The sequence below is a fragment of the Lycorma delicatula genome, chromosome 11, assembly GCF_047948215.1.
Source record: "Lycorma delicatula isolate Av1 chromosome 11, ASM4794821v1, whole genome shotgun sequence".
NCBI classification, from domain to species: Eukaryota; Metazoa; Arthropoda; class Insecta; order Hemiptera; family Fulgoridae; genus Lycorma; species Lycorma delicatula.
Window position 1 is genome coordinate 60,919,102 of NC_134465.1, and position 25,826 is coordinate 60,944,927.

Genomic DNA, 25,826 nt, shown 5'->3' on the forward strand with positions numbered 1-25,826 from the left:
TATTTCTGGATTAGTTCACAACTATATTATTTTTATATTAAAACATTAAACATAAACACATATGTATTTTTTATCACATATTGAGATTATTCCAGTGATATTTTATGACGTATATACTTATTTTTATACGGGATTAATTTTTTATAAATAATGTTAAAAAAAAAGAATGACTAAAAAATTACCTTGAAAGTGAAAAAAAAATCCATTCTTTTAATATTGACTATTAAAAGTTGAAAACTAATTGCTAACCTTAATTTAATCCAAGTTCAAAAGGTTGAATTAGTAAGAAAAATGATTAAATCATTCACTTTTTAAAGCAGTTTTTATGAATTTTTAAAAGAAATTTATTTTATTTTAGATTTAAAATTTTTATTAAAATTTGAATAATTTAAGAGAAAATTAAAATATGAATAATCTAAGAGAAAACCTGAGGAAAAATGCAGAAAAATAACATAAAGAAACTATTACTACGTATATATAGCTTCTTAAAATGCAATGATTTTCTTGTATTAGCACGTTGCTGGTCAAACTTAGCCGTTACTCAATGCATTTTTAATTTTTTTGCAAAAAACATTGTACTGTCAATATTTTGAACTATTTTTCTTTTTTTCTGAACTATCAAATGATCAGCACAAACAAGTGAAATGTAAGCTTCATCATATGTTAGCTGTTAAAATTATAGGTTATCTTCTGTTCATCAATGACTGTTCTTAAATCGTGTAAAGCAATCATAAAACATATATGGCTGGTACTCCGATCACCATAAATTATTTTCATCATGAAATGATGAATATGATAAATATGAATATATAGTTTGTTGTGCTATAAATGTATTCCTAAATTTTGATCCACAGCTCATGAATATCAATCAGCCCTCTTGAATGTTGCATAAAACAGTTTTTATGCTCATAAGGAAACAGCGGTAGCTTAATGAATAACCACACTAGGATGATTCAACAATAGAAGATTAGTCTATACAGCAATCCTATCTTAATCCTATCCTATCCTAACTTCATATCAGTGCACAACTAAAAGGTTTGGAAACTTTCTGAACATACCTCTTGGATTACTAACAAAATTACTGATAAAATTAGTCATATTCTGAACTATTTACTCAATCTAGAGATTGATTATATAAAAGATGGTCTAAATCTAATAAGCTATGCAGCTAATAAGGCTTAATGTACAGTCAATGAACAGAAAATAAGAGCAGGTCCACAAGGAGAGCCATGACCAGAAAATTAGGAGAAAAAGGAATGGAAAAAGAAAAAGCAACAAAAAAGGGGAAGCAAAAAAAACCTTGATGTGAAACAAAGGAACCAACCCCAGAGATTAACTATTAAATTTTTAAAAAAAATAACATACCTTCAAGTTCATTTAATTTACGCAATGCTTTACAAATAGGAGTTTTAATACGAGATGTTTTTCCTTTAACACGTATCTGAGTAGAACCAAAATAAATCATTTCATTCAATTTAACTGAATTTCTTTCTGTAACGAAACCAACCTTTTTTCGAAATTCACCAAAATTAATTAATCCATATAATTCCCTGGTAGCTTTCTTAACACCTTAAATTAGAAAAGACAATAATTTGTTTGTAAATAAATAAAAATTATGATTATATTTAACAGACACAAACTGATATTTAATAGTAATGTAAAAAAAAACCACCACTAAATGCAAATTTTACAGTATGTTAAATTACCATTCAGAAATTTCATGTAATGAAATTTCTAGTAACCCTAATACGCATTGTTTTGTACAACAATTTAAAAATCATTTATACAAAAAAACTTCTTTTTTACTTGCTTTTCTTTTTTTCCAGACATTTCCGATTGAAAACATTTTTCAGTTATTAAGGTCGGGTGACAATACAATATTCCTCCATTACTTTTGTAAACATCCCCCAGTATAGAGGTAAATTAAAGGTGCGGGTGTAAAAAAAAAAATCTACAAACAGATATTTTATAAATATATTAGAAATTTCAATATATGATGTTAAATTTGAAATCTAAATTAACCTACTAATTAAACTCGTGCAAAGTATGATAATGTTTAAAAAGTATAAAGCAAGTTTTAAAAATTTTGAAAAATTTTTGTAATATTATTAATGTTAAAAAATAACTTGATAATAGTAATAATAGTTATTACTTTTTTGAAAGTATTTAATATTAATGCAAACATTTGCTAATAGTTAAACATTATAATTTTGAATAGTCCAGTGATTCTGTTTGATAGTACAAGGTAATCATAAAAGAATGGTGCGGTTTTGAACATGGTTTAAATTAAAACAGAATTACTTACAGTTTATGTTTTCTATTTTTCAAATTTGTCGTCTCAAACATTTTTTTACATAATTAATAAATTTCAATATGTGCACCCTTAGTCGCTCGACAAATGTCCAAACGATACTCAACTTCTCTCCAAACATTAGTTAACATTTCTTCGTTAATTGTTGTCATTGCTTCATTAATCCTGTTTTTAAGGTCGCAAATTTTTTGTGTATAAACAACGCGCTTTTGATATACCCCCACAAGAAAAAATCGCAAGGTGTCAGGTCTCGACTTCAAGTTCATCCGGCTGAGGAAAGCAATAATCAGTTAACATGTCAAGATTCACAACTCCATTAATTGTTTTTTCAGCAAAAAAGAAAGGCCATATTACACGATTTTTCATCACACCACACCAAACATTAACTTTAGGCGAATCGCGTTGTTTCTCAATAATTGTGTGTGGGTTTTCAGAGCCCCATATTCGTGAATTGTGTCTGTTAACACATCCATTTACATGGAATGTAGCTTCGTCTGTAAAAATTATATCGTCTCAAAATGATTCATTTTCACTTATTCTGTCCGACATTTCAACAGCGAAATTGTAACGTTTTACACCATCATCGGGTTTCAATTCCTGCAGTATCTGGATTTTATAAGCGTGTAATTTCAGTTTTTTATGTAAATCTTTGCGAACTGTTGATTTTGGAATGCCTAATTCGACGGGGGATGGACTTCCCAGGACTTCTAATTGCCGATTGTCTAATTAGTTCAACCGTTTCATCTGGTACACTTGGCCTGCCAGTTGATTTCTGTTTCTTAACCAATCCGGTTTCTTCGAATCGATTGAACCAACGTGTTATGTTATTTTTGTGTGGTGGATCTCTTCCGAATTCACGTCGAAACACACGTTGAACTAAAATTACAGATTTTAATTCGGCCATCAATAAAATACACTTTGCTTTGTCTTTATCCGAGAACATAGTAACTCACTAAACTCACCACAACAATACAAGAACTGACACTGTGGTTACAACTGCTGATAAACAAACTTTTGGGTTGGAGGCTTTCAGGGATACCAATATAACATCTAGAAATTACTCTAGAATCTTCCTATGAATTACTGAAACCGCACCATTCTTTTATGATAACCCTGTATTTATAAGCATGCACCTTTTTATTTAGAACCACTATTTTGCAGTATAATAGTCATAAGTTCTGATCCTAATGTAACTATAACCCCATATCCTCAACAGCCAGTCAAAAATACATAATTTATTTAAATAATAAATGAAGCTAGAACGACAGTAATAAGAATAATATAGTTTCAGTATCCAATTATTTATATTATTTCAGCTATTTTATTTTGGAAAGATGGTATACTCTTATTATATTGCTTATTTATTTTATACAGGAAATGCTTAAAATATGTTATAGACAAGTTTCGGTAAGTATTTCCTCAGTCTGCAAGTCTCCAATAAGTCATTAATATTAGGTTTGGTGACCCAAGCCACCAATCACTGTGATTAACTGCATAATTTCATAAATTAAAAATTATTTAATCTCTATCTAGAAAATCCCTTAAGAAATTAAGCTCACAAAATGATCTACGGTTCATAAATTGAAAAACCAAACCATCAAAAAACTTACATATTAAGGTCATTCATTAGTTTCATTTTTTCCTACAGATAAAACAGGATAAAAATGGGAATGCAATCCCAGATCACGTTTATTTCAGTGAAAAGACTTGGTTTTCACCTGGATGGCTATGTTAACAGAAAAAAATAACGAAATATGGAGCTGTGAAAATCCTCATATCTTTTACAATAAATAAATAAATATATATCATTAGAATCAGAATATTAATACCTTTGTTAAGATTATGGTAATTGAAAGGGTTAGTTTTCCTAGTGACCACTAGGTGTTCTAGCCTCTTTGGTCGCTTTGCCAGTCGGCAAAGCGACCAGAATGAGTGGGTCTCACCACTCAATGCATTAACATGTCTCACGTGAATTTATTCATTCACTTTATTTCATTTTCAATTACTACAATCGTGTTGAGTTCTTCACATACAAATCAAATACAAGTCTCTTCTATAAGTATGCATTTTGTAATTTATCTAAATGTTTTCAACAGCAATCAACAGACAATATAATATATTCGTTTAAGTCAATAAACATGGTTGCAGTTTGCTTATAGTTCAACAATTATTTACTACCTCAAACATTATTAACTGCAATCTTTGAATGATTCAAGGAAGGTTGTTAACAATGTACACATATGTATGCGCCCTTTATTATGGATGATGAACTAAAGAATACAGTGAGGTTGTGGATCAAGGAAAGATCGCCAGCATTCTAGTGAAGAAATGAGAAAACTGGTTCAACATTGGAAGATATGTGTCACTGTATGTTGAAAAATTTATACAAGTTTTTATAACAAATAAAATGTACTTTTATGCTATAATCTTTTTCATTTGTAAGTTACGAACAAACTATGCATTACATATCATCCACCAATTGTAAAACTGGTGTTTTGTTGTTGCAGTCTCATGCTGCCAGGTAATATTTAATCATGGTGTAAGAAGAAAATTAATAACAATTATTTATATATACATATATAAAACCTTTTTTATATATTTTTTTCCTCTCAGCTCCCCTTGGCCGGACAGACTTGTTGGTATTACGCCGCCCAGGGGAGTGTTTTTAAACTCAAATAGGCCTCCCCACCTACCAGCTATATACCGGCATGGCAGGTCGGCCTACCGGTTAGCTCTTTTTGAGAGTTCTTTATTAATATTGCCCTTTTGGACACCACACCAGACCCAGTTCGTCGCGACGCGGCGCCGGGTCCCTTCAGTATTCAGTGTGCTGTTACCTGACTGTTACCCGTGGAGTCCTTGGTGGCTCATCAGTGCCAACACACCGCAGCATGCTGCTGGACCTCACCAGCAAGGCTGTCCACCCAGCCCTATTCTAGCCAACACCTTGTCTTCTCTCATCGGAGTATTTCTGTACAACAACTTGTCTAACAAAACTAGCAAAATTATTCCAGTTTGACTCGCTTCTTAGCATGTAGTCTATTGTTGTCTCTGGAGTTATACCTGTGAGTGCCTTACTATGTCTAAGTGTGTCCCACCTATTGCACTCAAAAAAGGTGTGCTCAGCATCATCTATCTCGTTGCAGTAGTTGCAAATTGGCTCTTCTCTCTTGCCTATTTTGTGCAGGTTCCTTCAATAACTATTGAAGGAACCATGTCCTGTAAAAAAACTGCGATAGGTGATGATCAACCTCACCAAATCTTCTCGACAACCATGGCTTGATGTTGGGGATGAGGGTTCTCGTCCATCGACCCACAGCTTCCTGCAACCATCTTTCCTATAAAACCTGATTGTGGGTAATTTCAACATCAAAATGCTATTTCACATTCCTAATTAAATAGCCATGTTACATTTTCCAGACATTATTTGGACTCAAAAGACTTTTTGGTTGACCAAGATCTTGAGATATAAAACTACCAGATTTTTCTTTGAGAATATCTAAAAACAGTAGTTTTCACAACAGTCCTCATACGGTTGACCAACTGAAAACTAAATATTAAAGATGGGATTTCAAACATTAATGAACTAACAAAAGCAATTGCAAATTTTATTAAATACGTGAAAGCCTATATTGAAGAAAATTACTTTCAGTGTTTATTGTGAAGTGAATGATCTGAATATTTTTTTAAATTTGAGACAGGTAAAAAAAGGGGAAAAATAGTTCAATGTAAATTATACATATTTTTGTTTACAACCTTTTTAAAACATATATACGAGTAGTAGGCTACATGAACAGTTGATTACTGAATTTATTTAAGAAAGATTTGTACTTTTCCTTTTATTAAACAATTTATGAGTATTTTTTACAATATATAAGATTACATAATCAGCATCTTATATATTAAAATTTCTACACTTAACTATTAAACAGGAATTAGCCAATAAAAAACAGTTCTAGAAAGTGATAGGATACAAAAAAAAAAAAATCAATATGTTAATAGAAAAATATGTACATTCAATAAAAATGAATTATTATTATTTTATAATAGATAAGGAAATAAAAAATATTTTTATAGTATACTGATACTATCAATGTAAGATTGACAGATTGGTTTCATCTCTTTCTTTCATCTGGGTTAAAATCCTGGTTAGACTTAGCATTTTTCACATGCTATAATAATTCATCTATCATTAACAGTAACTATAATTGGGTAAAACCTGTATTTACTTACACGAATAAATACATAGATATTATAATCTTCATGCAGATACTGCAAACCCGATGAAACCCCCTAAATTCATATTTAATAGGGCTCTAGTTCACGTATTTATCCAAAATGAACTCCTTCCACCATGTAAATCAAATAAAAGTATTATCACTCATAAAGAAAACATAATACTAGCATAAAGAAAAAGAACGTACCATCAGGAAATCTAAGATGTTTAGAAATTTTATGCCATGTACGATGATAAAAATGCCTTGCCTGAGTTCTATTTTTAATAACTTGTTCACCACGTTTTTTAGCTTTTAGACCTATATGTTGCTGTATTGCAACAAAATCTTTGCCATACTCATTTAATGCTTCAAAAAATGCATTTTTATCCTCTGGTGACCACACCTCATGAGCTCTTCTAGCACGAGGTTTCGTTTCATTGACCAGTTTGTCATCGTTATCTGTAAAAAGAAAAGAAGTATTGAAGTTTTATTAGTAAAAATGTTTAATTTTTTATCAAAAAATAGTAAAAGCAATTCTGGACACACATGTTAAAATAGTTAATAATAATAAAGCAGGATATATACATTTATTCTATATACTGAAAAAAAGCTTGAAGGTTAGCTGACTTATCCAGAACAACTATCAGAAACACAAATTACGAGACTCGGCTGATAAATTTTGCACACTAGAGTGCTACACGAAGACAAAGAGTACTATCAAGTTGGTGTGGCAGCACATAATAGCTAAAATCCCCTCTACAAACCTGTGATAGTGAATTGAAATTTGTTTACCGGTTTGTTTTCATTAGCAGTTAAAACGGAGTCGAGTACAGCCAATATGTCAACATGGTTAAAACAGTGAACAGTGATCAAATTTTTAACAGCAGAAAATATGAATCCTCCCAATATTTTTCTTCGTTTAAAAGAGGTTTATGGCAGTGAAACTGTTGACAGGAGTACTGTGAATAGGTGAGCATTGAAATTTTGTGAATGTGAAGCTGGTAAAGCAACAATTGAGGATACACCTCATAGCAAACGACCAGCTTCTGTGACTGATGAGAAACATCGAAAGGAGGTGGACAATTTGTGCTTCAAAGTGGCTGGTGAATCATCCAACAAGGCATCACTATTCAGTTAGGCATATCTAAAGAATGAGTAGGCCATATTATTGAGCAATTGAGTTACCGTAAAATCTGTGCACGACGGGTACCACGCAAACTCTGATGGCTCTCTGCAAGCTGAAGTTTGAGTCTAATCTGCAACCACCATACTTGCCAGATTTAGCTCCATGCGACTTCCACTTAAATCTGATATAAGTGACTTAAAACAGAAGTCATTCAGAACCTCTAGGTAGCTACATTCCTTCATCACACAGTAAGTGCGTTTAGTTTGTTTTATTACTGGATCACTAGACCAATGTTGTTAATTAAGAATTAAAAAACAGGTTTTGTAGTAACTGAAGAACAATGTTAAAGAGCAGCCATTATTACTAAAATATAATTGGGCTTTGAACAGTCTACGTTCTATGTTAGAGGCAAGTTAAACAAATACCTTACACAAATGAATTAATATTATAAGAATTATAACAATATCACTTTTATATTAAAATAATTTTAGGATAAGCTCACCTCATCAAGATAAGCCTCATCTCAAGAGGGATCTCAAAGGTAATCATTACACCACTGACCATGAGGTGAAGGAAGCTGTGGCCACTTGGATCTGAGAAAGATCGCCAGAATTTTTCTGGCGGTTATGGAATGCAAAAACTTGTCACACATTGGGAAAAATGTATCAGTTTAAACAGGGATTATACTGAAAAAAATACTGCATTTTGTAGCTACGGTATTATACTTTTATTCATTTTGTATTTCATTCCAATATCTCTTTTCATTTCCATGCTACACATGTATGTGCAAAATTTATCAGCCAAACCTCTTACTATCCTAAGCAACATTAAAAAGGAGTCTTGGAGCAAGTTATAAAATATTGGATAGTTTCTTTGAAGGTACAAGAGAGAAGTATTCAATACATGGCTCAAAATCATGTGGCTACTCACAAAGGAAAGTGTTCCTGATGTAATTAAATTCCAAAGTTCATAGCATTCACTGCTCTGCTCTGAAGAACACCTTACTTTAGAATTATAGTGGAATAAGGACATGTAATATCAAAGGGAAGTAAAACAAATTTTCTGTAAATAATTAGTCATAAGACTAAAAGTAATTGTCAATAATTAATTACTGGGGAAGAATTAAATATTAATGTCTAATGCAGATAAAAATTAGTACCATCAATACCATAGTATCATTATATATATTCATGGTAACTCTTACACGAGAAAGTAGGTACACATTGCATAAAATGCTATAATTAAAATAATTGTATACAATCAGAAAGAGGGCAAAGCCACTCTTGAAAATTACACAAACATCCTCAAGAATAACAAGCAACCTATTCCAAACTTACTAGGAAAAGTGAGGAGTCAGGTGATTTCCTCTAATCCTCTTTGACGAGCCGAATACGTCAACGTATCAGCATACCAATCCCACAAAAATGAAAGTAATATACACATTTATAAGTGATCTCTTCACTCTGTTCATCACAGAAACTGGCAATGAACATCAGTAAAAAAGAATCAACTCGACTGATGCCTTTTTTTACCCCGCATCCTAAAAATACATCAACTATCATAAAGAATAAATAGTGCAAAGCAACAAATTAATGTTTTCCTTTAACTAAGAACAGCACATTGTATACTGTTTCTCCTTAGTAGAGAGAGAAATAAAGATATACAAAACTTCAAAAAAAGTATTTCCATCTCAGAAAAACACATTATTAAAAAAAGATATATCATATTGAATGATATAAAACAATTTACAAGATAGTAAAATAATAATTTTAAAATTCATTACAAAAAAAAGAATACCTTTTTTGAGAGCAGCAACAGCACCTGGATTACTATTAACAGCTGTAGCAGCTTGTTGTAACTGTAACTGCTGTTGTTGTTGTTGCTGTTGCGAATCAAGTTTTAATTTTTTAAATACTCTAGCACTGGTTCTTAATTGTATACTGGAACTTTTATCACCGGTTTCAGATTCATGAAGTTGTGTATGCGTCACTGAACCTAATACCTCTGCTGTCTCATCATCTAAGAGACCATTGCACACTGGCTCCATACTACCCTCTCAAACATATCTAAAAAAATAAATAAACACAAATAAAAAATAAATCCTATGTTTGGCAATAAGTATTAATGACTTAAATAATACAGACATACGAGTTAATTCACCACTTAAAATCTTCCGGCAACACTACAAATGCACTAATATGATTGTATAAACTACTTCATAATATTTAGGTAAAATACTTTAATACTATTTCTAACATTGCATAACAAATTTAACTTAAAAATGCTGAATATATTTATTTATATTTATTCCATTCTTTATACACAAGCTCTTACTAACCTAAAAGTTAGTTCAATTTTATGTCTAGGTTGAGTTTGGTTTGTGAATTAATAACTTTTACTTATTATCGTAATCTTGTCTGATTTAGTATATAAATACATTAATCAATATTTAAACAAATTTTATTACTTGAAGAATTATAAAAAAAAGAGAGATATCTCTTTTTCAACCACACAAAAGAAAAAAAGGAATGATCAATGAAAACTATCAGGTAAAATGTTTGATCTGAGCAGTAATACAAAGTATATAACATTATAAATTAAAAAAAGAAGAAATAGTTGTAGTTTTTAAACATAAAAATTATTATTATTGTAAGAAATAATAATAATGAAATAATTTTATGCTAATAAATAAATAAAACTTATATACAATAAAATATCAACTTTAATGATTTGATGGCTAAATATTTAAGCACATTAGTAGCAATTTTTTAATAGATCATCAACAGAATATAGTAATTTTTTTTTAAGCTTAAGTATTTTACGAGGGTGGGCTGAAAAGTTTCCGACCTGACAACAAAAGCAAGTTTTTTTTTGGATATTTTTATTTTTCAATCTCCTTAAAGACTTCTATACATACAATATAATCTCCATATACACTTCTTATAACGGTGCTCTAATAAAGTTTTACTAACTTTATAATGCGATCTGTTGAGCTCCTCAAAATTCCTATTTACAGCATCTATGACTTCCTTGTTACTCTCAAATTGTAGTCCAAAAAGCCATTTTTTGAGATTAGGAAACAAGTAATAGTCGCTGGGTTCTAAATCTAACAATTAAAGCTGTTGGGAATGCAAGTACAACTTCAGTTAATTGATTTTGGCCATTTCAACGACAGACAAATATGTTGGTGTGTTATCATGGTGAAATAAGACTTTTTTACGCTAGATGTGGTCATTTTATTTTTACTTTGTCAAACCTAGACTAACAGAGCTATTAACCTGAATTTTTTTTATATACAAGCTAGTGAAGGATAATACTATAGAATACCAGTAAGAAATTAGACCTGCTGGAGTCATCTATATGTCAGGCCGGAAACTTCTCAGTCCACCCTCATATATGTAAAGTACAAAATGTTTTTCATAGGCTATAGTGTTTAACACGAAAATAGTTGGTTGATTTGATATAAGCAAATACTATATTTTTTTAAGGAATAATCCTATTTAATAATTAAATCCTGCACCCTGGATTTTAACATTTTAGTTCAGAAAGCAGTTTAATTTAAAATTTGCTTCAACTGATGGAATTTAACCTCTTTATATTCTCTAAAATGCTACACCCTTTGTATTCCACAACAAGAAAGTCTCCTGCTACATTATCTCAAAAAAAAAATGCATACATATAATATACACACACACATGATTCAAAACTATATGGCAATCTCTCGGGAGCTGTTTCTATAGTTAAAGTAGGAGAATAGGTTCATATAAAGATAGGCCTGAAGACACTTCGTTAGCAAATTACGGCTAGCGAAAGATTTCACCCACAATACTCATATATTTAAGTTCAGAATTTTAGTACATCAACAGATAAATTTTATAAATTACATGCAATTATAAAATATATAGTTAAAATATAAAAAAATCATTAGTATACATACATATATATATATATATATATTTAAATAAATAATTTGATCCACCAAGTACAGAATAAAATTAAATTAGGTAGGATGACACCTACCTTTATCATCATATATTCACAGGAGTACTTTCACGATTTTCTCGCATCTGCAGTTGATGCAATCTTTTCATTGTTCACGTAAAATTACATATAATACACACCACTAACAAAATAAATTCTTGATAAATACAATAAAACAGAATTTGCTAGAAGTTTGGATATAAACTTTAAAATCAAAATTAAAACTTAAAATTAAAGTTAAAAATTCCATATATAAAGATATGTCGTCAAATAATAAAAATATTAATTGAAAGTTAAAATAATAAATATCTTAAAAAAGAATGAATTTGTGTGTGTGTTTGATTTCGCTAGCCAATATTTTCACTGATACTGTGCAGGATTTTAAATATATTAAACTGAAAATTAACAATATTTGATAAAATGCTGCTCTCTATAGCAGCCTTTATAATCGTGTCATTCTCATACTCTGTTGGTTGATCAAGCTGAATCCATTTTTATATTTATAAACATAAAATCTCTCTAAAATGTCTTAAACAATGTGTGAACAATTAAAAGATTGTATCAACTGAAGGTGCGAGAAAATCGTGAAAGTACTCTTGCGTATATATAATGATACAAAAGTGTGTCATCCTACATAATTTAATTTTATTCTGTACTTGGTGGATCAAGTTATTTATTTTTATTTGTATAATAGTAAGGAGGAATACGAGTCTTAAAATTGACTTTAAAAAATATACACTAACGTCATAGTTAAATCTTCTATCTAACATGGTAAGATAATGAATCATCTTCATTACTTAAGATATGTAAGATAATGAATCACTTATCTTACCACGGTATATATATAAAATATAACTGTGACACTAGTATATAATTAATTTTTTTTTTTAATTTTAATTATATTTTTAACAAAATATTTTAATTTATAATTGTGTGTAATATAAAATTTGTCTGCTGATGATGTAGTAAAACTTTGAAAGCGCTACTTTGAAAGTGAGTATTCTTACTTTCTATTTGAACTGTATCTGGTGGATTTAAATAATTGTTTTTAAAATAAGTTTATTTGATACAGTGGTATAAAATGTTTGAAAAAAAAAGTAGAAATATATATACATATACGCATGAAAAAGAATTAAAATGTAAACAGTCTGAAACATTATTAGTCAAAGATTTCTTTTATTTAATCAACTACAGCTGAAGTAGACGATTTACTGTAGTTAACAAAAAAAATAATTAATGAATAATTTTTCTAATTGTTCTCTGTAATATACTATACAACATAGACATTGAACAATACAATAACAAATTATTTTTATGAATTTTAATGTGTTACCTACATTATTGTAATATTTTATTTTTCTATAAGAAACTTAAGTTTTGAAAATAAAGATACAAATAATGATATAACAAGTACAATTTTAAAAACTAATAAAAATCTACTAGAAATGAAAATCTAAATTAGCCGATTTATATTTCCCAAATTATTTCAACACATTTATCAAAAGTGTAAGTGAATTAAACTGAAGAGTAAAAATAACCATATGAATAATAATGGTGGGTTTCACTAATCCAGAAGCAGGTGTAGGGGTTACCACATACTAGGTTTTTCTTGATATTTTTTTTTAATGTGCATGTAATAAGCATCTTTCATCCAATTTCAATTATTTTTTGCCTTGTATGAAATAATTTTTTTCAATATTTTCTATTCTGAGAAAATTTCTTAATTTCAATATACATCTTACACCAATACATCCTACATTCTCTTTGTTTTCCCTTTCTGTTTTTAATATCTACACTTCCTTCTCAGATCAAATTCACTAACCTCAAGTGCCCTATAGTTCATCAACTATGCCCTTCTTTTAACAAAATTCTCCCAAAAACCTTGTCTCTTTTCCCATTCATCCTAAAACCTCTTCGTTATTATATTATACTAATGGCAAGCCAAAAGTTACATAACCCTATTTGTACATGATAATAAAAATTACATGTAGATCATGTCAGAAATAAATAGGTATGTTTCTATGGATAAAAAAAACTGCTCCAGTATTTATCTAGACGGATTACGATAAAACACGTAAAACCTTGATCAGGGAAGCATTATGAGCAACAGCAATATGAGTGACTACTAAAATTTAAATACTAGAAATATTATAAGTATAGAGAAATGGATTCAAAATGACAAAATCTACAAAAAAAAGACAAATTAGTTCTACAAGAACTAATTTAAACAAATTAAAAAAAATTGACATCAAAATAAATAAAAAAAGTGCCTGTATAATAATTGGAACCAGATATACTTACTACACATCAACCAATTTATGAAGAAAAATTTAAAGTTATATATTCAAATGTATATAAAATAATGAATGCAGCCAACGTAATATGAGATATCACATACTTTCAGTAAAACTACATAACAAGATAATCAGCGAGACAATACTTATTTCAAAACAGGAGAACTTCACTGACTTTCAGAAATCAATACTGTTTAAGAATTTATTTACGAACAGAACAATGGTATATATAAGTAAACATGTCTATTTTTATAGGCAAGTATGTGTAGTCATTCACGTTAAAAATTTCATTGGTATCACTAAACAAGAGAAAGTTATAAATAATTTTTTCAGAAACTTATTTTCATAAAATGTTATATGTAATACATAAATAATACTAAATTAACTGATAATTTTTTTCAAGAGATTAATTATCACATGTATATAACAAAGTGCCAGTCGCAATACAAATTAGACAAGAAATAAAATTACTGAAGATAAACACCAATTAAATACACTAAAATTCTAATAAGAAAAAAATAAAAAAAAACAAAATGACAGCATCAAAAATATAAAATTAAATAAAGAATTATTAACTAACATTAACAAAAAAAATATATACATACAACAGGTGCCCCATAATTTATTACTTCTATGCTCTTATTATTTTTTCTTTCATCCGTTTTTGTATTATTTCTTTGCCCTAATAAATTTTCCATTTTCATTTCATTTCAGTTAGTGAAAAGCAAATCAAAAAGTTTTAAAATGAGCCACTACATTCTTTGACAGTACATCACAATAGTTGAGGAAAAAAAGAGCAAAAAAAAAATGGAATGTTATTTGGTGTGATCATAAATATGAAACATATAGATCGATAATTAGTAAATAAATAATTCTAACTTAACCATGAATTTATATAATTATAATAAACTATCTAAGATATAAAAAAAGAAGTAAGTTATTCCTTAACAATATCCAACACAATTAAACCAGTTAACAAACTATTTTATATAACTCAGCACAATACTTTGGCATAAAACAAAGCGCTTTATTATGTTTTCGTAGACATTTTAAAGTTAGAAATATTTTTCCATAAATTTATTTAAATAAAACTAAATTTTTTTAACCAAACAGATATTATATACCTATAAGTTAAAAAAAAAACTCTAGAATTTTCTGCAATTTCATTTAACACGTTTTAAATATGTGCTAAAATAATTTCCATTAGTGTTTTCTAAATTGTTATTTTTACTTATATTTATTTAGTACTTTCACATACTTTATCATTATTTCATATATTTTTATTATTTTGTATATTATTTTTATACAATAATGCCAACTTTAACCACTTCTGTAGATAAATGTGCATATTAAATTAATTCTGCATTTTGTAGCACCAGTATGATTCTGGTTTTACCATAATCTGTCCAAGAAAATATTGGAGTAGTCTTTTACTATCCATAAGAGCACACCTATCCATTCCTGACAAAAATAATTAATCAATCATGTTACTACAAGATATATTTCAAAGAAATAATATCCAATAACTTGCACAACTAAAATTATTTAACAATCAACAGCTACTTCATTTGAGCAGATATGAAAAAAATGTTTGGAAGTATATACAAGGAAATCCTGAATATGCCAGTACTTCCAAAATAATATGCCTACTGATGGTTAAATAAGTACAAAAATGTTTCGAAATCCTTAAAAAGATTTACATAGATATATATTCTAATAGTGTTCCTGCAAAGAATAGCACAAGTTGATTTAAATCTCTTCCCTTACAAGATATATATGGTTGAAGAACTATATATGGCTCATATATGAACGTATCTTGCTTAGAACTGAGATCATATATTTTTCTTAAAAATGACTGATGTTAGATGAAGCTCATTTTAAGATGAATAGTGCAGTCAACAAACAAAATTGCCAATTTCAAAGAAAAACCTTATCCATCCAAATACGTGAAGTCCTGATTTACTCTGGAGACAAATATTTTTGAAGATGATATGTAAACTTCACACAGAATAAACTCAGGACTTTTAGGTAACAAAAACATAAAATTTGGATTCAACAGAAATGTGGTTTAGGCTGTGATTATACAGCCTAAACAATTAGTTTGCATGGGAATGGATATATTGAAGGAAGTTTTCCAAAACCACATATCTCTAAATAATACAAAAGTTTTATTGACAGGCTCATCAATGTTTTCTTTATGGTAACTAAATTAAAAAAAATAACTATTATTTTGCAATTTTTTTAAAGCCGTTACGGTCATATCCTGCGCATATGACCATATAGTCATTACCATATCTATCACCATACTATCACCATAGTAGCTTACTAACTGCTACCTTTTCTACCAAAGATGATGTGACCTTCATAATTTCTCTTACTCTATTGCTTCTGACACTATCCGTCAGTGTAACTTGGCAATATCTCCTCCAGTAAATCATCTCTACTGCAATCATGAAATTTCACCATTTCATGTAGAGTCCATATAGCTCAGATCCATATGCTTCACTACTTTTAAAAATATTATGTTTATTTTTCATTGAGATATGGTTATTCCACAACACCGAATGCAACCTTCTTACAATTCTCTTCATAATTCCCTTTATAATCTTACTCATAATATCCATAGTATCTCTTCCATCAGATGTTATCCCAAGATATTTAAATTCATCAGAATGCTTCACAGTTCCTAACAACTTTTCTAAAACCTCTCCTTTTCCTCCCACCACATGTACCATGTCTTTAATCTGTAAGACCTCAAATAAAATAATCAAAATGAAATACTGTTCTATCACAAAGAAACTTTACCTACTACCTATAGTAATGGAACATGCCACACAGAGTGCTCAAATCTGTTAAAAGTTTAGCAACAGACATTCTTTGATGTTATTTTCAGACATATCACAAAAATAAAACTCTTCAATAACTGTTTAATTCTCTTTACAATTATATTTCAATAACTCTTTAGCATAGCTCACTCTCTGCATATTTTGAAAACATAACAGTGCTGGAAACTAATTAAATAACAATCTCATTTATCATTTACAATTTGAATAAAAAGGAGTACAAATTATGGATCCTGCTACAAAATTACATAATCTAATAAAATATGCATGTGCAGGTTTTTGTTATTAAAGCATATAAGATAATAAATCTAATATAATTTAAACTTGTAAAAACTAATAAGCATTCTCATTCAGTCAGGTTCAAGGTAAGAACGAGATAGTCAACAAAAATATTACAAATATAAACACGTGGTCTTAGTTAACTTATTAATAAGTTAACGTTATATTAGATAATTAACTAACCAAGATACAATAAAATTGCTTTCTATTAAACTATAGTGCAATGGTTCTCAACTTAGGGTACATAAACTACCAGACCTTAATTTTTAAAGATGTGTAAAATCTTTAATAATGACAATGACAACATCATCTACTGATTAATTTTTGAAAATTGAAATGATGTGGTACTGAATACATGTCTGTCAATTCTCACTCTTCTCCAAGTTAAAGTAAAATCTACTAGAAGAGAGTTGATTTGCTGATTGAAATGTTTATAAAATTTATTAAATACTCAAACCACTTTTTTCTAATTTAGAATATAAAGCTATTTTGAAATACAATTATTATAAAAATGAAGATATGAATTGATAAAACAGTTAAAGTGGTTGGTTATAGAAGACTATAATTTCACTTACTGGCTTACAAAGTATAAGCATAATTAATTATTTTTTTAAACAATATAGTTAATAACAAAATAGAATCAAGTAAAAAAAAAGTAACTTCACATACACAAACTTAAGTGTAATTAAATACAAAAAAATACAAATATGTGCATTTAAAATGATGACTGAAAAAACATTCATAATTTGCAACTTATAATATACAATTACACATATTGAGATATCATTTTATTGCATAAAAATAAAATACGGATTTTTAGGAAAACCCAAAAATGTAAATTAATATAACTAATAATCCACCATAAATCAACTAAAACTAAATAAAACTATAAGAATAATTGAAAAATGATTACAAATAGAAAGAAAATAATTAAACACAACAGATGGATTTCTCCAGAAGAAAACAAAATGTACATTTTAAATAGTAAATAAAGATAATTAACATTCTTCATAAACCTACTCGTAATAAATAAAACTAAACAGTAATGATTTTTTAAAGATAATCCAAAATTATACAATAACAAAATATTTACTTTGGGAACTGTAATAAACAGATTGTATTATTAAAAAAAGCAGTAACTAAAAAACATACAATGTAGACTAAATTGAAAAAAGGGGTTTTTATGGTCAGGAAACGAAAAATATTTAAACGAGTCATGTTATCACAGCTAGGTTACTTTCACACTACCTATAATACACTTTTTAAGGTTATGTCACAACATTAACCTAATTTCATAAAAACAGAAGTAATCTACGAAAAATGAATTAAAATAAAATGAAGAGTAACGGCTAAATATACACAAATAGAAATCTTTTAGTAAGTTTATTAATAAAGACGATGTAAGGAAACATTCACGGCTATTAACCTAATTGTTGATCTACACGTAGCTATACCAACAACTTATAAAATGAAAAACCTTGAGTAATTAACTGTAAAATTATATAAAATAAATAATTCAATATTAATACTCCAAATTTAAAGTAAACAGAAACAAAATTCATATCGGACAAGGCTGCATTATTAATTCGTTACGAGAAAATATTTCTCTAACCTAGGACGTAAATCTTGGCCCTAAAGGGAATGCACATAAACAACGGGTATTAACATAACTTTTATTACAATTTTTCTTTTACATAAATATAAAACAGAAATTTTAGAACAAGCCTGCAAACATTATTATTAAAAATAAATATTTCATTATCGTAAACGTTGAATGAAAAATAACATTTCAATGGAGTCTTTGCAAATGGCGGTTGCAATTACAACAAATATTAAAATATAGTTAATTAACTTTTTAAAGCAAAATCTTACCTCATTACCAGTAGAAAAGTCAACTTTGATCCATGGGTAAACAAAAAAGTTCACATTTTTAACACAAAAGTGAATACAATCCAATAATAAAGCATGTTTTTTTCACTGTGTTCACGGTTAGACAACATCGTTAACTCACAGCTCTACACTAGGACGTAAAATGAATGTTGAAATACCATAAAATTTTAATAACTTTTCCGTATAAATAAATCAATTTTTGGAATCTAGATCAATAAAAACCCATTCATTAAAATTAGCGCATATCTTTAAAAGAGAAATTAAACACTTTCATCGACAAAACATGTTTATAATGATAATAAAGCTTCCTTGTTTATCCCTTCTACATACAGATACAATGGATAACAACTCTTAACAAAACGGTCTTATCATTTAATTTTATTTGAATGAAAAAAAAAATAATAAAAATGAAAATTATTTCTCGGATATGTATACTGTTTATTAAGGTATTTTGTTATGTAATACAGGCATATTATTCAACAGCTGTCAATTTGGTTACTCCTAAGATAACTTTTTAAAACGCCCGCTGTTGACAAAAGTAACTGCACAGAAGCCGATAATATTTCTTCGCGCAAAGATAAAAATACCGCCCGTCGGCATTAATAATTTGTTATAAATATGAACTAAAACTGCATCAAACAAAAATTCAAAAGTATAAATGAAAATTTAGTTAAAACATAAATAAATTTACTAAATAAAATTAATTAAACATAATACGTTAATGCGCATATGAATTATTATTTATCATAGTTAATAAATACCCAATGCTATGTTGCAATAACGCAACTACAAGCAGGCATCTAAAAATAATTACCCAGCGACACAAGTAAAAATTAATAGGGGCTGACGACACTCGGTTAATAATTTCTGTAGTCCTATGATTATAATACTTTCTTTAGAAATAACTGCTTTGAAAGACCAAATTTATTATTCTTTTATAAAAAATTCAATATTTACGTAGCAAGAAAAATTATCATCTATCATTTTACAGGTGCTTTGTCGTTGAATAAAAAAAAATTTTTCTAAAACTGAACAAAAATCTGACCTTGATTAAAATATTTTCAAATTAAGTAAATATTAGCATTTAAACATAACAAATAAATGCATTTTGTCATGTAATACTTAAAAAATAATGTTTGTACTTCATTTTTCAATTAAAACATTATTTATTTACATGTAACAACAAAAATTCTTCTATTTAAATATTTTTGATGTAAAACTCATATAAAAATCTAAGTAAATAGTTAAAATTATTCTATCAATACAACATTTTTCCACATTATATTTTTTAATAAAACAATTTCTAATTTCTAATAATTTTTCATTTGTTTGGCCAAGATTACAACACTAACTTGAATGCAATTTAAGGATTTATTGTCCTCTACCTCCTCTATGAATCATGAGACCTTGCCGTTGGTGAGGGGGCTTGAGTGCTCAGGGATACAGAGTAGCTGGACCAAAGGTGCAACCATATCGGAGAGGTATCTGTTGAGAGCCAGACTAAGGAATGATTCCTGAAAGAGGGCAGCAGCTCTTTCAGTAGTTGTTAGGGGCGTGAGTCAGGACGACTTAAACGGCCGTATCAACATCACTCAGTCCTCTGAGTACTGCGCAGCTGAAAGCAATGGAAAACTACAGCTGCTTTTTTTCCAAGAAAATGTGGCTCTCTGCATTTTCACATAGCAATAATGGAGGCGCCTTCCTTGGTAAAATATTCCGGAGGTAAAATAGTCCCCCGTTCGGATCTCTGGGTGGGGACTACTAAGGAAGGGGTCACCAGAAAATTAAAAAATAACATTCTACGAGTCGGAGCGTGGAATGTTAGAAGCTTGAAAAAGGTTGGTAGGCTAGAAAATTTAAAAAGGGAAATGGGTAGGACAAATGTGGATATAGTAGGAATTAGTGAGGTTCGGTGGGAAGAGGAAGGCGACTTTTGGTCAGGTGATTTTAGAGTAATTAACTCAACATCAAATAATGGGCAGGCAGGAGTAGGTTTCGTGATGAACAAGAAGATAGGGAGGAGAGTGGAGTATTTCAAAACGCATAGCGATAGAATCATTGTAATAAGGATAAAATCAAAACCTAAACCGACAACGATTGTTAACGTCTATATGCCTACAAGCGCCCATGATGATGATGAGGTAGAGTTTGTATACGAAGAGATTGATGAAGCAATTAAACACGTAAAAGGAGATGAAAATTTAATAATAGTTGGAGATTGGAATGCAAGCATTGGAAAAGGCAAGGAAGGAAATATAGTGGGTGAATACGGGCTGGGCAAAAGGAATGAAAGAGGGGACCGACTTATAGAGTTTTGCACGAAGTATAATTCAGTAATTGCCAACACCCAATTTAAAAATCATAATAGAAAAATATACACTTGGAAAAAGCCAGGCGATACTGCAAGGTATCAGATAGATTATATCATGGTTAAGCAAAGATTTAGAAATCAACTCGTTGACTGCAAAACTTACCCTGGAGCAGACATTGATAGCGACCATAATTTGGTGATAATGAAATGTAGATTGGGGTTTAAAAACCTGAAGAAAAGGTGTCAGATGAATCGGTGGAATTTAGAGAAGCTTGAGGAAGAGGAGGTAAAGAAGATTTTTGAGGAGGACATCGCAAGAGGTCTGAGTCAAAAAGATAAGGTAGAAAATGTAGAAGAAGAATGGGAGAATGTTAAAAAGGAAATTCTTAAATCAGCAGAAGCAAACTTAGGCGGAATAAAGAAAACCGGTAGAAAACCTTGGGTTTCAGACGATATATTGCAGCTGATGGATGAACGTAGAAAATATAAGAATGCTAGTGATGAAGAAAGTAAAAGGAACTATCAGAAATTAAGAAATGCTATAAACAGGAAGTGCAAACTGGTGAAAGAAGAGTGGATTAAAGAAAAGTGTTCAGAAGTGGAAAGAGAAATGAACATTGGTAAAATAGACGGAGCATACAGGAAAGTTAAGGAAAATTTTGGGGTACATAAATTAAAATCTAATAATGTGTTAAACAAAGATGGTACACCAATATATAATACGAAAGGTAAAGTCGATAGATGGGTGGAATATATTGAAGAGTTATACGGAGGAAATGAATTAGAAAATGGTGTTATAGAGGAAGAAGAGGAAGTTGAGGAGGATGAAATGGGAGAAACAATACTGAGATCTGAATTTAAGAGAGCATTAAAAGATTTAAATGGCAGAAAGGCTCCTGGAATAGACGGAATACCTGTAGAATTACTGCGCAGTGCAGGTGAGGAAGCGATTGATAGATTATACAAACTGGTGTGTAATATTTATGAAAATGGGGAATTTCCATCAGACTTCAAAAAAAGTGTTATAGTAATGATACCAAAGAAAGCAAGGGCAGATAAATGTGAAGAATACAGAACAATTAGTTCAACTAGTCATGCATCATAAATCTTAACTAGAAGTTTATACAGAAGAATTGAGAGGAGAGTGGAAGAAGTGTTAGGAGAAGACCAATTTGGTTTCAGGAAAAGTATAGGGACAAGGGAAGCAATTTTAGGCCTCAGATTAATAGTAGAAGGAAGATTAAAGAAAAACAAACCAACATACTTGGCGTTTATAGACCTAGAAAAGGCTTTCGATAACGTAGACTGTAATAAAATGTTCAGCATTTTAAAAAAATTAGGGTTCAAATACAGAGATAGAAGAACAATTGCTAACATGTACAGGAACCAAACAGCAACAATAACAATTGAAGAACATAAGAAAGAAGCCCTAATAAGAAAGGGAGTCCGACAAGGATGTTCCCTATCTCCGTTACTTTTTAATCTTTACATGGAACTAGCAGTTAATGATGTTAAAGAACAATTTAGATTCGGAGTAACAGTACAAGGTGAAAAGATAAAGATGCTACGATTTGCTGATGATATAGTAATTCTAGCCGAAAGTAAAAAGGATTTAGAAGAAACAATGAACGGCATAGATGAAGTCCTACGCAAGAACTATCGCATGAAAATAAACAAGAACAAAACAAAAGTAATGAAATGTAGTAGAAATAACAAAGATGGACTGCTGAATGTGAAAATAGGAGGAGAAAAGATTATGGAGGTAGAAGAATTTTGTTATTTGGGAAGTAAAATTACTAAAGATGGACGAAGCAGGAGCGATATAAAATGCCGAATAGCACAAGCTAAACGAGCCTTCAGTAAGAAATATAATTTGTTTACATCAAAAATTAATTTAAATGTCAGGAAAAGATTTTTGAAAGTGTATGTTTGGAGTGTCGCTTTATATGGAAGTGAAACTTGGACAATCGGAGTATCTGAGAAGAAAAGATTAGAAGCTTTTGAAATGTGGTGCTATAGGAGAATGTTAAAAATTTGATGGGTGGATAAAGTGACAAATGAAGAGGTATTGCGGCAAATAGATGAAGAAAGAAGCATTTGGAAAAATATAGTTAAAAGAAGAGACAGACTTATAGGCCACATACTAAGGCATCCTGGAATAGTCGCTTTAATATTGGAAGGACAGGTAGAAGGGAAAAATTGTGTAGGCAGGCCACGTTTGGAGTATATAAAACAAATTGTTGGGGATGTAGGATGTAGAGGGTATACTGAAATGAAACGACTAGCACTAGATAGGGAATCTTGGAGAGCTGCATCAAACCAGTCAAATGACTGAAGACAAAAAAAAAAAAATTGTCCTCTAATGTATAATTTTATAGTAAAGATATTTGCACAGCTAGTAGTTATCTTTGCTTCCATAGAATTTAAAAATATTGATTTATAATATACTTTCTGGTATTAATTGCTTTATACAATTATTTGACTAATTAATGTACTACTTGCTAGATCTGACTGGTGGAATAAATGGCCAGGACTGGCCATTTATTGCACCATTACATTGTACTGGTTTTCTTCATAAAATATAATTTTTTATACACCAAGTGCGTTTTTTTCGTACACCAAGTGTTTACATAAATCTCATTTACAAGACTTCACTATAATTCCTGATTTTCAGAACTTTTGCTGCTTCGTGTGCAGAAATCAAACAAATTTTTAAGTTTTTAAGGACTTTGAATAAAGCTAATATATATTTTGATGAAGAATTTTATTGAAATATCCAAATCCTCAGTTTCATATATATATATATACACTAGGCGAGAAAATTTCCTGTTTAGCCTCCAGTAATAATTACCTTTCAGATAATGATATGTATGAGTGAAAATGAAATGTAGTCTTATTACAGTCTCAATTCGACCATTACTGAGACGAGTTGGTTAATTGAAACCCAACCATCAAAGAACACCGGTATCCACGATCTAGTATTCAAATCCGTGTAAAAATAACTGTTGACTTTTCTAGGACTTGAACGCTGGAACTCTCGACTTCCAAATCAGCTGATTTGGGAAGACGCGTTCACCACTAGACCAACCCGGTGGATTATACAACCAGCGCATACTGCAGTCGTTTGAGGTCACCTTTAACACTGCTGCTACAACTAACAGCAAGAACTAAGTAAAGGAAAACATCGAACGTTTAAGCGAAAATTTCGTTACCCAAGATCTCTTGCAAACTACTCTCATAACATACGTAGAGAATGAAATGAAGGAATTTATAGAAGACAACAAAACGTATATAACGTAAATAATTCATGAGCATGATAAAAACAAACTGAAGGCTGAAATGAACACTATAAAACTGCGACCGAATGTATACTGAAAACGAATTCGATGGCTTTAGATAAACTATTGCTTTTTTTTGTCGTTTATTAATAGAGATGGGAAAGATGATGAAGGTGAACAGCAAAACAGGTCGCGGAATTATATTTTCATAATGGCTAAGGCGACGAGTACCGTTTTAAACAAAGCTATCGATTATTTAGTGGTAGAGGATCATTTACCAGGGTATCAGTATCAAAGTTCAAGAAAAGAATGAAAAGGGGCAATTCCGGTATTAATAAATTAGACGAAGCCTGTAAAATGAACGATATAGTGTGCGCGAAATATAAAGACAACAGTAAAAGAACTCAAGCCGATAATGAATTGGCCGATAGGGCTTGGAAGCGTGTTACGTCTTCTGATTCGATTGCGGTGGCAGCGTAGACGGTGACCAACGCGATGAAGTTTAAGTCAAAGTTGGGCGGTCGAGTTAAGAAAAAAGCTAATTCAAAAACTACCACAAAGATACTGGACGGAAAATTACATCTACAGAAAGGCGATTGTTTGAAATTTGAACAGGGTTGCGTTTGCGCTAATAAAAAAAGGCTTAGACTCCATACCGTTACGTCCGCTGTACGATTATGAATTGTTGTACGGTAAACAACTAAAAATCTAAGAAGAGTTTAGAAGTTTAGAAGAGTTTTCATGTGAGACAAGTTACCGAAATAGCTTTGTAGTTAAAAGCGTGCGTTTGATGGCGTGACCGGAGAATTGGTTAAAGCGGCTTACCCGCACTGCAAAGACGAACTAAAGCAACTGGTATTTCTGGAAAATGGAAAGTTTCCAGCATGCTGGAAATTCGGCATTGTGAGAATATTGTATAAGGAACAAGTCCTGTTGTTGGGAAAGATCCGACTTTACCAAAGTTGTATCGGCCCTTTACGTTGCTGCCAGTGTTGGGTAAAGTACATGAAAAAATCCTGTTCACCCGGATTTATAATAGATTGAAATGTTGGTGGTCTTTTATCGAATCATCAACATGATTTTCGGCCTGGTAGGAGTACAGAAGACGCGGTGTCATCGTTATTTAAAGATGTTGATGAAGCGGAAAGTAACTTCGTCTTGATAATTTTCCTCGATATCTCAGAGCGTTTAATCGGATGTAATGGCCCTCAGTATTGCATCAATTTAGTAGGCGAGGGGTGACTTGGGAGTAGTTTAGTTTCCTACGGAACTATTTTAACGAAAGAGAGGTAAGGT

At 30.2% G+C, this 25,826-nt stretch overlaps 1 protein-coding gene across 1 annotated transcript in view; it reads right to left on the bottom strand.

Moving 5' to 3' along the window:
• crm (cramped chromatin regulator) overlaps nt 1–19,056 on the bottom strand; it is a 72,311-nt gene extending 53,255 nt beyond the window's left edge. Inside the window, exons 1-4 of the mRNA XM_075378532.1 lie at nt 18,924–19,056; nt 9,452–9,720; nt 6,736–6,987; nt 1,366–1,569 (exon numbers count right to left, since the gene is read on the bottom strand). Of these exons, the coding sequence (XP_075234647.1) occupies nt 1,366–1,569; nt 6,736–6,987; nt 9,452–9,701 (706 nt within the window). The 5' untranslated portion in view covers nt 9,702–9,720; nt 18,924–19,056. The remainder of the gene's footprint in view (nt 1–1,365; nt 1,570–6,735; nt 6,988–9,451; nt 9,721–18,923) is intronic.
• Between the last annotated feature and the right edge of the window lie 6,770 nt (nt 19,057–25,826).